Genomic DNA, 15279 nt, shown 5'->3' with positions numbered 1-15279 from the left:
AGTGAACGGAAGACCAGATACGTGACATACTTCCCTGAGGGCCCTGAGGGTCTGGGTGCCACAGACAGGAAGTGACAGGACTCTGAGTGAACAGACGTGATCCCTGGATGATCTGGATGATCAGCTGTGATGTGACCTGATTCATGAAGATCAACTGTGACTTGATGTGACTCAGAAAGAGCAGTTGTGACTTGACTTAACTCATGAAGATCCACTGGACTTGACTTTTGAAGATCGGCCGTGACTTGACTTGACTCATGACGAACAACTGTGACTTGACTTGCCTCATGAAGATCAGCTGTGACTAGACTCGACTCAGGAAGATCAACTGTGACTAGACTCGACTCAGGAAGATCAGCTGTGACTAGACTCGAAGTGGCTAGACTAAGACTAGAACTAGAACTGGGAACTAGGATCGGGAACTAGGAATGGCTCCGTAATGCAGCTTTCGCTAGAAGAGTGATATGCGCTAAACAATACTCGGCAGTTTGAGAAGGATCTGAGTGAGTGTAATATAGTGTGTGTGTTTGATTGGTTACAGCTGGGTGCAATCAGTGCAATGGATGATGGGAAATGTAGTCCATGGTGACGTGTAACATTCAGTGTAGTGAGAGAGTCAATATGATGGACGAGTGACCTCTGGTGGCGATCGGATGGAAGTCCACGGACCGGATTCGTGACACGTTTATATCAAAGTATATATACAGTATATACATATATATAAAATGACGATCAGCTGTGACTTGACTTGACTTATGATGATCAACTGTGACTTGACTTGCCTCATGAAGATCAGCTGTGAGTTCACTTGACTCAGGATTCAGGAGGTGCAACAGTCAGTGTAGTGAGAGAGTCAATATGATGGACGAGTGACCTCTGGTGGCGATCGGATGGAAGTCCACGGACCGGATTCGTGACACGTTTATATCAAAGTATATATACAGTATATACATATATATAAAACATTGTTACTATAGTTAAACCATGGGTACCACAAAACAGCCATGGTTGTGCTACAAAAACCGTGGTTAAAACATTTTCAGCCCTGTTGCATATTTTGCATTTTTACAGAATTAGGTATACCTGAATTTAAAAAAGTGCCCTACACACAAAAATTAGAGTAAATTGATAAAAATAGTTTCTACAGAAAACCCTCTAAATTTTAACACATGGAGTATGTTTTATTGTATTTGTTCATAATTTTATGACAAACACAAACAAAAATTTTCATCAGGACATCCTTAAAACCTTTTCAGCCCTGTTGCATATTTAGCATTTTTACAGAATTAGGTATACCTGAATTTAAAAAAGTGCACATTTTTAGATTAAATTGATAAAAAATAGTTTCTATGTACAGAAAACCCTCTAAATTTTAACACATGGAGCTGTTTTATTGTATTTGTTCATAATTTTATGACAAACACAAATAAAAATGTTGCTTATAAGTTACTCACCCCTATGTTATCCAAAATGTTCTTTCTTCAGTCGCAAAGAAATTAATTTTTTTGAGGAAAACATTCCAGGATTTTTCTTCATAAAGTGTACTTTTATGGTGGCCAGCGGATTGAAGATTAAAAACAGTTTCAAATATAGCTGCAAGCAGCAATTACGGAGCCAAGCACTACAGAAGCAAAATCAGGAGTTAAGCATGGCATGTAGCATCAGACCAACTGCAGCAATAAGTAATTAAAGCCATTTTAGGATGACTGTAGTCGAAATGGTTGAAAAATCATAAATACAAACACTAAAAATATGATTTAATGGCTTATCACTTTTGACCAATAGGTGCCGCTGTTATCAAATCGATGTGGTGTGTTCTGTGTTAAGTGACAATGGCACACACAAAGTTTGGTGTCAGTAGGGATGCAATGATTATAGATTTTGTTGGTACGATTATTGTCTGAGGAATAATCATGGTTTTACGATTATAACGATTATTATGCATTTATTCATTTCCCAACATTACTAATGTATAAAATCACATGAACACTCTTTAGATATTAAAGTGTAATTTATTACTGGCTTTTGAAACAGAAATAACACAGTAACCAACAATACAGCACAAAATAATAATAAAAGACAAACAAATGTCCATCTCTCCCACTGGAATTAAAAAAAGGTGACCTCTGCTCTGTAAACATCCATGACAGTATTTCTCTTTTGAAAATAACAAATGGAAATAGATCACAAAAGTATTTAATGTTTTCAGTTTGTACATTCTTTACATTTCTTTTGGACCTGGGGTAGAGAATTTGGAAACATGGGGAAAAAAAAATCTTCTTGATTTTTACTTATGAATAATACTACAACAGGGATACTAAATAACAAAGTTAATGAAGTAGCCTATTATTAATATACGACTAATATTAACTTTATTTGTCCCACAGGGGAAACTGTTACTAATGATGGAAATAAACTGAAATATTATTGTAATCAACTGTCATCCATACATATTCATTTTATTAATCTTTATAATAATTCATATGATTTTACATGTGGCCTGAGAAAATCATGTCTATTATTTTGGTTTGTGAGATCGGAGATCGCGCTGCGCACGTGTACAAACATTCAGGAGGACACAAACTTCTTGAGAATGCTGCCCCGTGACTTTTATTAATAAAATAGATTTAATAGCCTACTGGAGAGACGCACAGATGCAGGTAGGCTAATTCACACAGGCAACTGTCACCTCTCTCTCTCTCTCTCTCTCTCTCGAATAATTAATTCAAGTAGTTAAATGTTATAATTAATTAATTCAAATAAATGTGATCTTACCGCACTATTTCATCTCTTTCTGATCTGAAGCAGGCAGAATGCTGAGCTAACGAGCTGTAGCTTCACGTCAGGTGGTTCTCGCCTTCACGTCGTGCCTTAAAATCATTCAATGTACAGCGAGCCGTGCATTATCCCTTATGTATTCGCTCTTTAGAAGCAGTTTTTTACAGCAATATTTAAATGACACCCTGGTCATTCTTGGTGTACCCAAAATGGTCCCACACTATCAACAGGCATTTCTCTGGTGGAAATAAAGCTTCGCTGTTTGGTCCCTCTGTCACAGTTAATCTAATGCATGTAGTAGTCTCCGTGCCTCTGATAAGCACATAATTTTAAGCTGGTGCACCGCTAGTGTAACTTTGTTTTCGTTTTGTGCAAGCTGCAACAGTTCCGTTCCGTGTAACAGAAACACTCGGTTTAGCGAAACCTTTACGATTAATTAACCGTGACGTTTTAAAGCGCGGTTAATCGCTGCATCCCTAGGTGTCAATATGTCAAAGTTTTGCCGAGATACAGCCTCAGAGTCATTTTGGCATCATGCTTCAACTTTGTAGCGGCGCTATACAAAAACGGTTTTGTCTGTCGACATGAAATCCATAACTTGTCAGCACAATCTGAAGATGATTTGACTCGATTTTGGTGAAAATTGGACCAACGGTTGACGAGGAGTTCGAAAAAGTAGGTTTTCAACATAAATCAAAATGGCGGATAGGAAGTTCGGCTGACTATGGCATAATTGGTATGTGTGTTGCCGGTATGACACAAGGAATATTTTGAGACCAGTTTCATTACAATAGGCTAATGCAATCAAAAGTTATTAGCATTTTTGGAAATTGCATAATTAATGGTTAATGAATGGTTTATCACTCTTGACTTCTTACCAAAATGATGTGGCGTGGTCAGTGTGAGGTGACACTGGCACATACAAAGTTTGGTGTCAATATGTCACAGCTTTGCAGAGATACAGCCTCAGATGCAGTTTGGCATCTTTCCTGCAAATTCGTTGATGCGTTAAACTAAAACCGTTTTGTATATCGACACGAAATCCATTTCAAATCCAACTTTTTGCCAGCATTGTCTGAAGATGATCTGAGTCAAATTTGGTGAAAATCAGACTAACGGTCTAGGAGGAGTTTGAAAAAGTAAGTTTTCAACATGATTCAAAATGTATATATATGCCAATGCAATATTGCCAATTATGGCATAATTGGTATATATATATATATATATATATATATATATATATATACACTTTTTAACCACAAATGATGGGCAAGCATTAGCTTTTCGATGCGCCTGCGCGTCTTCGTTCCGTAATCTTGGAAAATTCAAGCGTGACGTAGGCAGAAGTACCGACTCAGTGTTTACAAAGCCAAATATATGATAATTGTGATATATATATATATATATATATATATATATATATATATACACTTTTTAACCACAAATGATGGGCAAGCATTAGCTTTTCGATGCGCCTGCGCGTCTTCGTTCCGTAATCTTGGAAAATTCAAGCGTGACGTAGGCAGAAGTACCGACTCAGTGTTTACAAAGCCAACATGCAAAGAACGTCAATAAAATGCTCTTTACTAAAAAAGGTAAAACAAAGATGTCAGACGATTTTATAGCTGGAGGAGAAAATGAGATGGAATTTTTAACCGAACAACAAATACAAAAAACCGCACACTTAAAATATTAGGGAAACATCCAAATGGGTTATGTGAACACTGTAATGTTGAAGAAACAATAGCTGCGTCCGAAATGGCATACTCAATGAGTAGGTACTTCATTTCAATAAGTACTTACTTAACGAGCGCTAAAAGAGTATGTACTCTCCAGCCAAATCTCGTTGAGTATGAATGCGATCCGCCATGCTGACGTTATCATGTGATCTATGACGTTAACAAGCGAAACAACTTAAAAGATATGAGCGACAGGTTTAATTAATCTATCTGTAAATATTTTGATGTTGATGTAATTTGCTCATTTTGTGGTCTTGTTGAAGAAACAGCTGCCCTTTTATTGTGATTGTAGTATAACCAATACATTGTGTGTTGATTTAAGTTTTTATATTTCTAACTCTACTAAAATGACCCACAGTTTAATCCTTAAAGATATAATTTTTTTTAAATTATGAAAACCCAAAATCATTATCTCGTAAAATTGTTCATCTACATGCAAAACTGGCTTAAATCTCCTTTATTTTCCTCTTTTTCTTGTTGAATTTCTCTCGTTTCATCCCTGAGGCTTATAAATAACAAAAACAACAACAACAAAAACAAATGTATTTTTTAATGCATTATGGCTATATGAATATTATGATTACTCAAAGATATTTAATCCTTTTTTTTCCTGTGTATATAATCTCATACTATGATGTACGCTAACCCATTATAGTTATGTTTTCCGTTTCTTGTCATTATGATTGTTCATTGTTAAAGATACTACCATCTTTCCCTGAGCTTGTATGTAATAAGTTCTGCAGTAATAATAATAAAAAGAAAATAAGATCGACAGGTGCACAGACACCTCATAGCATCAGTAACACGACAACCCTACCTAGTACGATTTCCTCCATGTTTGCAATATCTGCACAAAGGAGACGTTGATCAGCTGCTCAAAGATCTTGCCTTTGGAGAAGACTGTTGATTTTACACTCGAAAAATGTAAGTATTACTTATTTTAGTGAATAAAGAACCACGTTTCAGCTATAATTTTGTTAGGGTGGGTACACACAATGTTATTTTATCCTTGCTTCTAGGAAATCCTCAGTCTAAATGCTTTCTAACAGCTTCATGTGGCGGTAAACATTTAAATTTAACGTGGCTTTAAGCATGCATCATTAAAGTTTCACTTTCACCACGTAAAGCCGGTAAATGTGGTGTTTACATGGAATAATCAAATGAGTTTACCTCATGGTATGAACCCAGAGTTTCCGTATCAGTAGGAAAGCTAGAAAACGAGCATCTTCCATCCGAAGACTTGTGTTGCATTTCGGGGCAAAGCAAAAAAACATTGTCGAACAACAATATAAAATGCGGAAAATTATTAATTGGTTATTCTACAAGTAATTGTACTATAAATTATACTACGATTGAAAAATACTTTAAATTGATAAACTGTTCGGCGTGATGACGTTGAATGTCTCCGACAGCGTCTGTAGTCCCATTTAGCAACTTGTTAGCAACTGTCTTTTTAAGAAACGTAAGTTTAAAAAAATCACGAGTGGGGTGTAACTGGTGTGTTTTATGTCATAGAATAAAACGTGAACGTATCTTGAGCCTGGGTGAACCACGGACCTTATTTAAGGGATTTAACCAAAGTCCCATTCAAAAAACTCATTGACTCTGGGACGATGGAACCGAAAATGCTAAAATGCTAACTCGCTTCCGGGTTTTTGCCTACAAAGTGACATCATAGTTCCACCACTCTATTCCTCGGCTGGGATCGTGTAGAGCCCTTTGAAGCTTCATTGAAACTGTGTTTTTAATCTTCATTCCGCTGGCCACCATAAAAGTCCACTGTATGAAGAAAAATCCTGGAATGTTTTCCTCAAAAAACTTAATTTCTTTGCGACTGAAGAAAGAAAGACACGAACATCTTGGATGACACAGGGGTGAGTAACTTATCAGGACAATTTTTATTTGTGTTTGTCATAAAATTTTGAACAAATACAATAAAACAACGCCATGTTTTAAAATTTAGAAGGTTTTCTGTACATAGAAACTATTTTTTATCAATTTACTCTAATGTTTGTGTGTAGGGCACTTTTTTAAATTCAGGTATACCTAATTCTGTAAAAATGCAAAATATGCAACAGGGCTGAAAAGGTTTTAACCACAGTTTTTGTAGTTTTGTGGTACCCAGGGTTTAACTATAGCAACAATGTTTCTATTTTTTTTAAAACTATGGTATAAACATGTTTCATATTCGTAAGGTACAGGGTATACCCAGGGGTTAAGGTGAGTTGGAGCCCATCAGAGTGCAGTTGACAATCACCTACTGACTGTTGCATATTCTCTATTTTGTTTTACTATTAAGTTCTTGTTTGTTATTTTCCAGTTACCTGTGTAAGTTTTGTAGTCCTTTGTTATTTTATTATTTATTGCTTTACCATATCACAGTGTTGGCAACTCTTACCGATTTACCTTGAAACATTGCTGTGACACAGAGTCCTCACAGAAGTCCTTTTTTTGGCATTTGGTTAAATATAAGCTTTGTGCAATACTTCTTTACATTATGCAAACTTGACACATATTAAGGGTGGGTTTTTTTTTTTTGCAATGCATTTTTCTCTAATTGTGATCACAGGTGAAAACTGCATCAGAGGGGGAGGACTTTTCTGCTCCCTCATATTCTGCAGGGACAACTTTGCAAGTATATGCAAAAGATCTCCAGAAATTCGTTGACTCCTGCCCATAGCTGAAAGGAAAAATTGACAGTATGATTATTACATTTTTTTTTTTTTGTTAACTTAAGGTTAAGGCCTTTGGACCTTGCATTTAACTATGTAATAGTTCATTGTTAATAACTTTGAAACATATCTATTGTAGCATAACTAAAATTGTTTAATGTTACACTTAGCAACTACACGTAACAAGAGGGTAACAAGGCATCACTAAATTACAGCCCGCAGATGTTACACTTACACAGCAACTACATGTAACAAGAGGGTAACAAGGGATCACTTTAAATGACAGCCCGCAGATGTTACACTTACACAGTAACTACATATAACAAGGGTGTATGTTTGCATAGTAGTTAAGAAAAATGTTGTTGTACATTTTATTCTACTTGCCTCAAACCACATACGGAAGCTCAAGTGCACCAACAGCACTACAGCTATCAAAAAAAACATAAATTATACAGTAAATATACACGTGTTGTGTATTATGATGTTATATTTATATGTTACATCTCGCGAGGAGCTGGAAACAGGTAATCTAGTTTTCCACTGTATTGCAACTTGACGGTACAATGCTGCTAACGAACTCGCTGCTGAGATGACCATATGCAATGCTCTTTCATCAGGTAAATTTTCATATGGAAATTTCTAAACCAAATCATAACAGAAATACATTACATCATTTCCCCATACTTTATAATCTTCATGATCCCACATAAAGAAACACTAGTAAATACTATAACATATATTCTTAAGTAAACTGTGGTAAAATTGTATAAAGACTATGGTGGTTTTTAACTTTAATATAATTACTTTATTATACTACTACAGTTTACTATTTGTATCAGTCATGCAAGATATACAGTATGTTGTAATAATACAATAAGTACCCAGTACGTAGTGTAAAAATATACTGCATCATATATTTTGTGTTATTACAATAAGGCAACTTGTTCTAAATCAAAATATTGTTGCCTAACACAGTAGGTCATGCATACCACGTAATCTTAGAATAGTTACACCTTACTTATGAAATACTAACAGTATAAATACTTTTAATTTTCCAAGTCATTACCTCCTTACCCCCAAATGTTGCACATTGTTTCCGTTTACCTACACGTACGTACAGCTGTAAGTTATGCTTATGTGGAAAATTTCGATCTGTCTGTCATACATAGCACATAATTTCAGAATAGGTGCCCTTTAGTTATAAAATACTTACAGTATAAATGCTTTATAATTTAACAGGTTATTACCCACTTATTCCCAAAAACGTTGCATATTGTTCCCTTATACCTACGAGCAGGGCCGTCCTTAGGGGGGTGCAACTGGTGCGGTCGCACCGGGCCCTGTGGCGAATGAACCCCCCCACAACGCGATCGCGAACGGATAGAGGGGGAAAACGCGATTGCGAACGGACAGAGGGGGGCCCCGCCCCCTACCTCGCACTGGGCCCCACATCAGCTAAGGACGGCCCTGCCTACAAGTAGGTACTGTGGAGGTACTCTATATTTATAAATAGGTACGCTGTAAATTCTGTTTAATTACGCGGTACATTGCGGGCTGTAATCTAAAGCGTTACCCATTCTTGTTTCCCTTTCTTGTTTTGATATATGTTTCCTTTGTTTTATGTTTAGTTTTGTTATCTAAATAAATGTTTTTGCATGATATCTTGGATTCACGTGTCCTTCTGTAACGGGTGCGTTAGGGCCCGCTTAGTAGGAGAAATTAATGTTACCTTGGAAGACTTAAGGAGGAAAGGATCTTGGTCCCCCACCCCAGTGCTTTGAGTATCAATGTATATGTTATGTATACGTGTTACCTTACTCTGTTGTATAATATACTAAAGGGACCAGAGAGTGTGGCTTCAGGTAAGTTTGCAAATGCTTGTATTAAAGGGGTCATATGATGCGATTTCTATTTTTCCTTTTCTTTAGTGTGTTTTGTAGCTATTTGTGCATGTATAAGATCTGCAGTTACAAAGCTCAAAGTCTCACACAAAAGGATTTATTCTATCTAAAGAGAAGGCTGATCCAGACCGGGCTAAAACGCCTCATTCAAACACGCCCACACATCTCTACGTCACGATGTGGAAATATTTGTGCAGTGCCGCCCAAATGTTCATGCAAAGAAAGAAGGCGTGGTTTCAGGAACAGCAGTAGTGTTGATGCAGCCATGTCAGGGAGACGCTGTGTGTTTCTGTGGGAAAGCAAAAGCACTTTATTTGGCCTTCCGAAAGTAGATGCAATGAGGAATCATTGGTTAAGATTTATTTACAACAGAACAGCACAACCCAGATGTTCGAATTTGTGCAACGCATTTTATGGACGACAGTTTTGTGAACCTAGTAGAGTAGCCTACAAGGCTGACTGTGCAAAGGCTATTTCTAAAAACAATGGGTAAATTACGACTTTGCTATGACAATCTGGCGCTTATTCTGAATCAGCTACTGTAAGTATGTTTTCTTAATAGTGTAAGTATTTACTATTGACTGTTCAAATGCGGAGTTCTGCGCTGTGTATAGTATCACGTTGTGTGTGTGTGCGTGAGACAGAGAGACAGGGTCACTTCACAGTGGAGTCAGCTTTCTTAATCGCGGCTTGTGTACTGCAAATACATACGAGCATCATCACGGTGTCTGCCACGCAACTCTGTTCCCCTTTCGGGCTTGAACTGATGGTAAAACTAAGGACATTATTTACTGTCTTTACATTTATGTTGAATGCTGAAGCTCGCGATTATGAAAAGGGTCGTTACATTTCCGACGCGTGCTTGTGGTGTTCAGCCAATCACAATGCACTGGGTCAGCGGACCAATCAGAGCAGACTGTGCTGGTCGGAAGGAGGGACTTTGTAGAAAACTACGTGTTTGAGAGGCGGGGCATAGAGGAACTATAATAATGTACAGTATTTGAAATATAATGTGTTTTTTTAACATTAAAGCATGTCAACATATTCTGTTAAACCAAATACACAAGCTTCAGGCTGCCTGAAGTGTAAATATGTGAGGCAATATAACAGTAACAATTCACATTCCCACCCCCGGTACCAAACTGAGCAAGTGAGACGCCCCTACTCCAAGGTAATTTCAACAATAATAATACTCTTAAGATTTACTTTAACATTTAATCAGATTTATTTTTTAATTTTTTAGATTGTCTGTTTTTTCTTCTGCAGTGTTTCAGCAGGTTAAAGAAGATCAGAACAAGACATGAAATAAATGTAAAAAAACGGTCCCACTTTATATTAAGTGGCCTTAACTACTAGTGCCTAACCTTACCCGTATCCCACCTAAATAGCAGCAAAAGTGTTTTGCAATACAATATGACCACACTAAGTACAATGTACTTCTTTTTTGATGTAAGTACATAGTAGTTAAGGCCACCTAATATAAAGTGTGACCAAAAAAACAAATAAAACAGTGTTACTCAAATAAAATTGTCACTATAATCTTTACCCGTAGTGCACCACCAATTGTTTAACCATCAAACCTGTGTATAACACCTCTGGAATAACAATCAGTTCACAAATGATTCACTTAAAATAAACTCAGAAATAACTCTTGACTCATGTCACAACACAGGCCGGAGACAAGAGATAAGTGAACACACAGATATGTTTATTGACAGATGTGATTGATGGATGAGTAGTGGTTGAGAACAGGTGAGCAGAAACACTATAGACAGTTCTGTGGTTCTTAGCTGAGATCACTGATGCTGGGTCTTCTGCAGGTGTGACTGGATATGGCTGGAGCTGAGGAGAACAGGATCGAAGGGACGCTGGTGTATCTGGAGGTAAGCACATGCAGGTAAGTAGGGAGAGTCAGGCTAGTTCAGGTATGTGAACCGTAGACCGGACAATGAGTGTCTGAGTGGAGTGTGCTTATGAAGGAGTGCTGATTGCAGGCTGCAGGTGCGGGTGATCAGTAATCGGGTGATTGTGATCTGGTGAGAGTCATGACTGGTGACTGTGGTGACTGAGGTGGTTGTGACTGCGTGGAATCCCTGACAACTCAGTTCAAATGAACTCTGAAATGACTCTTGTGATTCAACAGATGATTCAATTTTCACACCAAACCCAGTTCAATTACCTAGTTCAAGTTCTCAGTTCAGTTCAGTCTATATCAGTAAAGAGTTAATGTGTGTATATGTGCAGTGAACGTTTGTACCAGTCTGTAGCAACGATGAAATTGAAGAAATGACTTGCGATGACTTGGACAAAAGTCCCTTAAAAAATACCTCTGTTACACTTCTTTATGTTGCGTTCCCCTTTCTGGCTAATTTAAATAGGGGTTTGTAACAGTAATGAAGCATGAAGGGGTCAAATATCACCCTTAAATGGATAAGTTGATTTCTGTAAGATAAGCTTTTCAAAACTTTACAAACAAACACTTCAGTTCAGTCAGTGTGTTGTCAGGCCTCAGATAGGCATTTATTTAAAAAAATTAGGTGTTATACAGATTGACATCCATGTCTCTTATTAAAATCAATATGACAATAAAATGTGCCTTATTTAATTTCTTAGCTATTTCAAAGAAAATACAAACTGTATGTAACAGCGATTGTGTACATTCCAGTTAATTCCTGATGGATCAAATCAAGTTCTTCCCTACACGTTTTCTTGTTGAATATCCTGTTTCACTGGGAAGTCAAATGTGTTGAGATGCTGGTTCATGTTGACTTTGACAAACGAGAGATGCCAAAAGGAGTCACTCCCAAAACGTGACTTTTACAGTAAGCAAGCATTCAGCCTGAACATGTGAAAGAGATACTGAGAGATTCCAGGATGAAGCTGAAGTTTTCACACCATCACAAGTTCACAACAGATTAATATCAGGTTGAAGTTGTAACTGTTAAATACACACAACACAACAAAGCAGTTTAATGACATTTGTAAGCATTTTAATTTACATGAAATTTTAATTATTATGTAATGTTTAATACATTTATTGGTAAACATGAACAAGCACATTAATATTTCACATTTCTAGATATGTGAATATATATATGAACTAATGATCCATAAAGCATTACATAATATTTGTTCATGATTTATTAATGAAAGTTATTATAAAGTGTTACCAAGCATTTACGTGAACAGGCATGTATGTTTTTTTTCTCTTTAATTTTATTGTTTTTGATTAACTACCTACCATAATCTTTCAACTGTTTTTAAACAAATTTGACTAGAAAAGACAAAACAAAAAAATCATGTCTTTGTCAGTGAGGAAAGATGTGTATTTGTAGAGTAAAAAATAAACAGTAGAAGACTTTATTAAATTACAGATTAAATTCAACTGTATTACAGCAATTTTCACAATAAATGCTGTTTCAAATCAGCTTTAGTAAGCATCTTACAAACCCAAAGGATGACAAGCTACACATTATTAATGATAATAATGACCAGTTTGGTGTTTCACTGAATATAATGAATTTAGCGTAATAAACCAGATGGACATTTACCTCTCATCCTGTAGCATTTGAAGATCAGCACGACTGTCACTAGCAGATATGGACAAACTGCCAGTACAGAACTGAGTGTGTGGAGGACAGAGATCTGAGATTCTGAATGAGACACTGAAAAAAAGACACACAAGCACTTTACAAGCGCTCTATCTGAACGAGAGCATATGAAGAAATAAATCAACTCACAGTTTCATTGACTTTCACCTCTAACTGAGATCCAGCTCTTGGGTGACTCTCCTCTCTCTGGGTGTTTGCAGTAGTAGAAACCCTCATGTGACTTTGAGACAGTAGAGATGATCATCTCTGTAGTTTGATTCTGGATGAGTGATTCATCTTTATAGAAATCAGCTCTGAGGATTGGTGGGGTTGAATGTTGATATAAACAGTGTAGCTCTGTGGAATACTTGATTCTGATTGGTCAATCGCGCCATCCAGCGGTATGTTATTCCAGGAGTCAGAGTATCTCCTTCAGTCACAGGATGAACATGCCTCTACAGAATCACACCAACTACAGAAACAGAGAAAGCATACGTCGATTCCCTTGGCAAGTCTTAAAATTTGGAAAACAAAACCTCAGATGAACAACAACATGACATATTGCGCTGTGTCATTATTTATATTTAACAAAAATAAAGCAGAGATGGAAAAGCCACGTGTGACAAAGTTAGGACACCCTTACTGTTAACATAGTGCATGACCCAATTTTGGCCCAATTTTAGCTGTCGGACGGATGGTCTCAAATTTGTCACCCTTACTATTAACATAGGGTAAGTAATGGTCAGGCACTGCTAATCAAATGCCTTTGGTTATCTGATCATCAGCAAGTGTGAGCACCTCTATAAAAGCAGAAGTTTTGGCAGTTTGCTGGTCTGGAGCCTTCAGGTGTGTATTAACACTATGCCAAGGAGGTAAGACAGACATCAGCAATGATCTTAAAGAAGCAATTCTTGATGCCATCAATCTGGGAAGAGTAATGCGCCATTTCCAAACAATTTGAAATCCATCATTCCACAGTGAGGAAGATTATTCAGAAGTGGAAGACATTCAAAACAGACACCAATCTTCCCAGGAGTGGATGTCCCAGGAAATTCACCCCAAGATCAGACTGTGTAACGCTCAGAGAAATGGCAGACAACCCAAGAGCTTCACTGCAGACTCCGCAGTGAGACTTCTCAGTTAACATGTCAAATCATAAAGTTCATGACAGTACAATTAGAAAAATATGGGACAAGTATGGTATGTATGGAAGAGTTGCCAGAAGAATGCCTCTTCTATCTATAAAGAACATGGCAGCACGGTTTAGGTTTGCAAAGTTGCATCTGAACAAACCATGAGACTTCTAGAACAATGTCCTTTGAACAGATGAGACCAAAGTGGAGATGTTTTCCCATAATGCACAGCGCCACGGTGAAAACCTAAAGAGCATATCAGCACAAACACCTCATACCAAAAGTCACACATGCTGGTGGAGGGCTGATGATTTTGGGCTTGTTTTGTAGCCACAGGACCTGGGCACCTCACAGTCATTGAGTCAACCACGAACTCCTCTGTATACCAAAGTATTCTAGAGTCAAATGTGAGGCCATCCGTTCGACAGCTAAAGTTTGGCCAAGACTGGGTGATGCAACAGGACAATGATCCCAAGTAAACCAGCAAATCTACAACAGAACGGCTGAAAATAAGAGAATCAAGGTGTTGCAAAAGCCCAGTCAAAGTCCAGACCTCATCCTGACTCAAATGCTGTGAGAGCTGTGAATAAACAAACACCCACAAACCTCAATAAACTGGAGCAACGTTGTAAAGAAGAGTGGGCCAAAATTCTTCCAGAACGATGTGAGAGACTGATAAAGTCATACAGAAAATGATTACTTCAAGTTATTGCTGCTAAAAGTGGATCTGCAGGCAATTGAATCATAGTGTGTCCTAATGTCATGGTGTGATATGTCATGTGATGTTGTTCATTTTCCAAATTTTAGGATCTGCCAAGGACCAGATAATTTTTTATTATGTCCTGATACAGAAAACCATTGAATTCATTAGGGTGTCCTAACTTTTAGATGATGAAACTCACCTGATACTGTCAGTGTAACTGCATCACTGATGTTTGATGTTTGTGATCCTCCTCTCTCTGCTCCATAACAGGAGTATTTACCTGCATCAGACTCAGTAACAGGACTGAATATGTGTTCCTGTAGTTCACTGAAAACACTGACTGAACCGTCTTTATACCAGCTGTACTGCCAGCTAGTGACTGCTTCACCATCAATGTCACAGCTGTTATAGTTGAAGACGTCAATATGCAATCACTGGGAATTTGGAAACATGAGTTGTGAAAGTTTTTCAACAGAAGATCTTGTCTCTCACTGTTTTGATTTTGAAATCAATGGGAATATAAGAAATATATATGATTTATTTTCATGTCACAGATCAGAATTGTCACATAAAAAACTTTTCTTGTTAAAAGGGTGCATTTATAATCGTTATGAAATGTAGGTAATTTCTCAACTCTCAGTTGGTTTGTAACAGTTACTGTAGAATCGCTCATATGTGATGAAATATATATATATATGTACATATATATATACATATATGTGTATATATATTAGGGGTGTGACGGAGAGGAAATTTTCCCACC

The 15279-nt window shown here is 37.2% G+C and overlaps 1 protein-coding gene across 1 annotated transcript in view; it reads right to left on the bottom strand.

Moving 5' to 3' along the window:
- LOC107661873 (B-cell receptor CD22-like) overlaps window positions 1–15279 on the bottom strand; it is a 35473-nt gene that overhangs the window by 3361 nt on the left and 16833 nt on the right. The window contains exon 8 of the mRNA XM_016451658.1: window positions 12642–12755. Within this exon, the coding sequence (XP_016307144.1) occupies window positions 12642–12755 (114 nt within the window). The remainder of the gene's footprint in view (window positions 1–12641; window positions 12756–15279) is intronic.

The sequence above is a fragment of the Sinocyclocheilus anshuiensis genome, unplaced genomic scaffold, assembly GCF_001515605.1.
Source record: "Sinocyclocheilus anshuiensis isolate Anshui unplaced genomic scaffold, SAMN03320099.WGS_v1.1 scaffold47, whole genome shotgun sequence".
NCBI lineage: Eukaryota > Metazoa > Chordata > Actinopteri > Cypriniformes > Cyprinidae > Sinocyclocheilus > Sinocyclocheilus anshuiensis.
The sequence above is the reverse complement of the archived record's forward strand: the minus strand, read 5'-3'. Positions and strand labels throughout refer to the sequence as shown.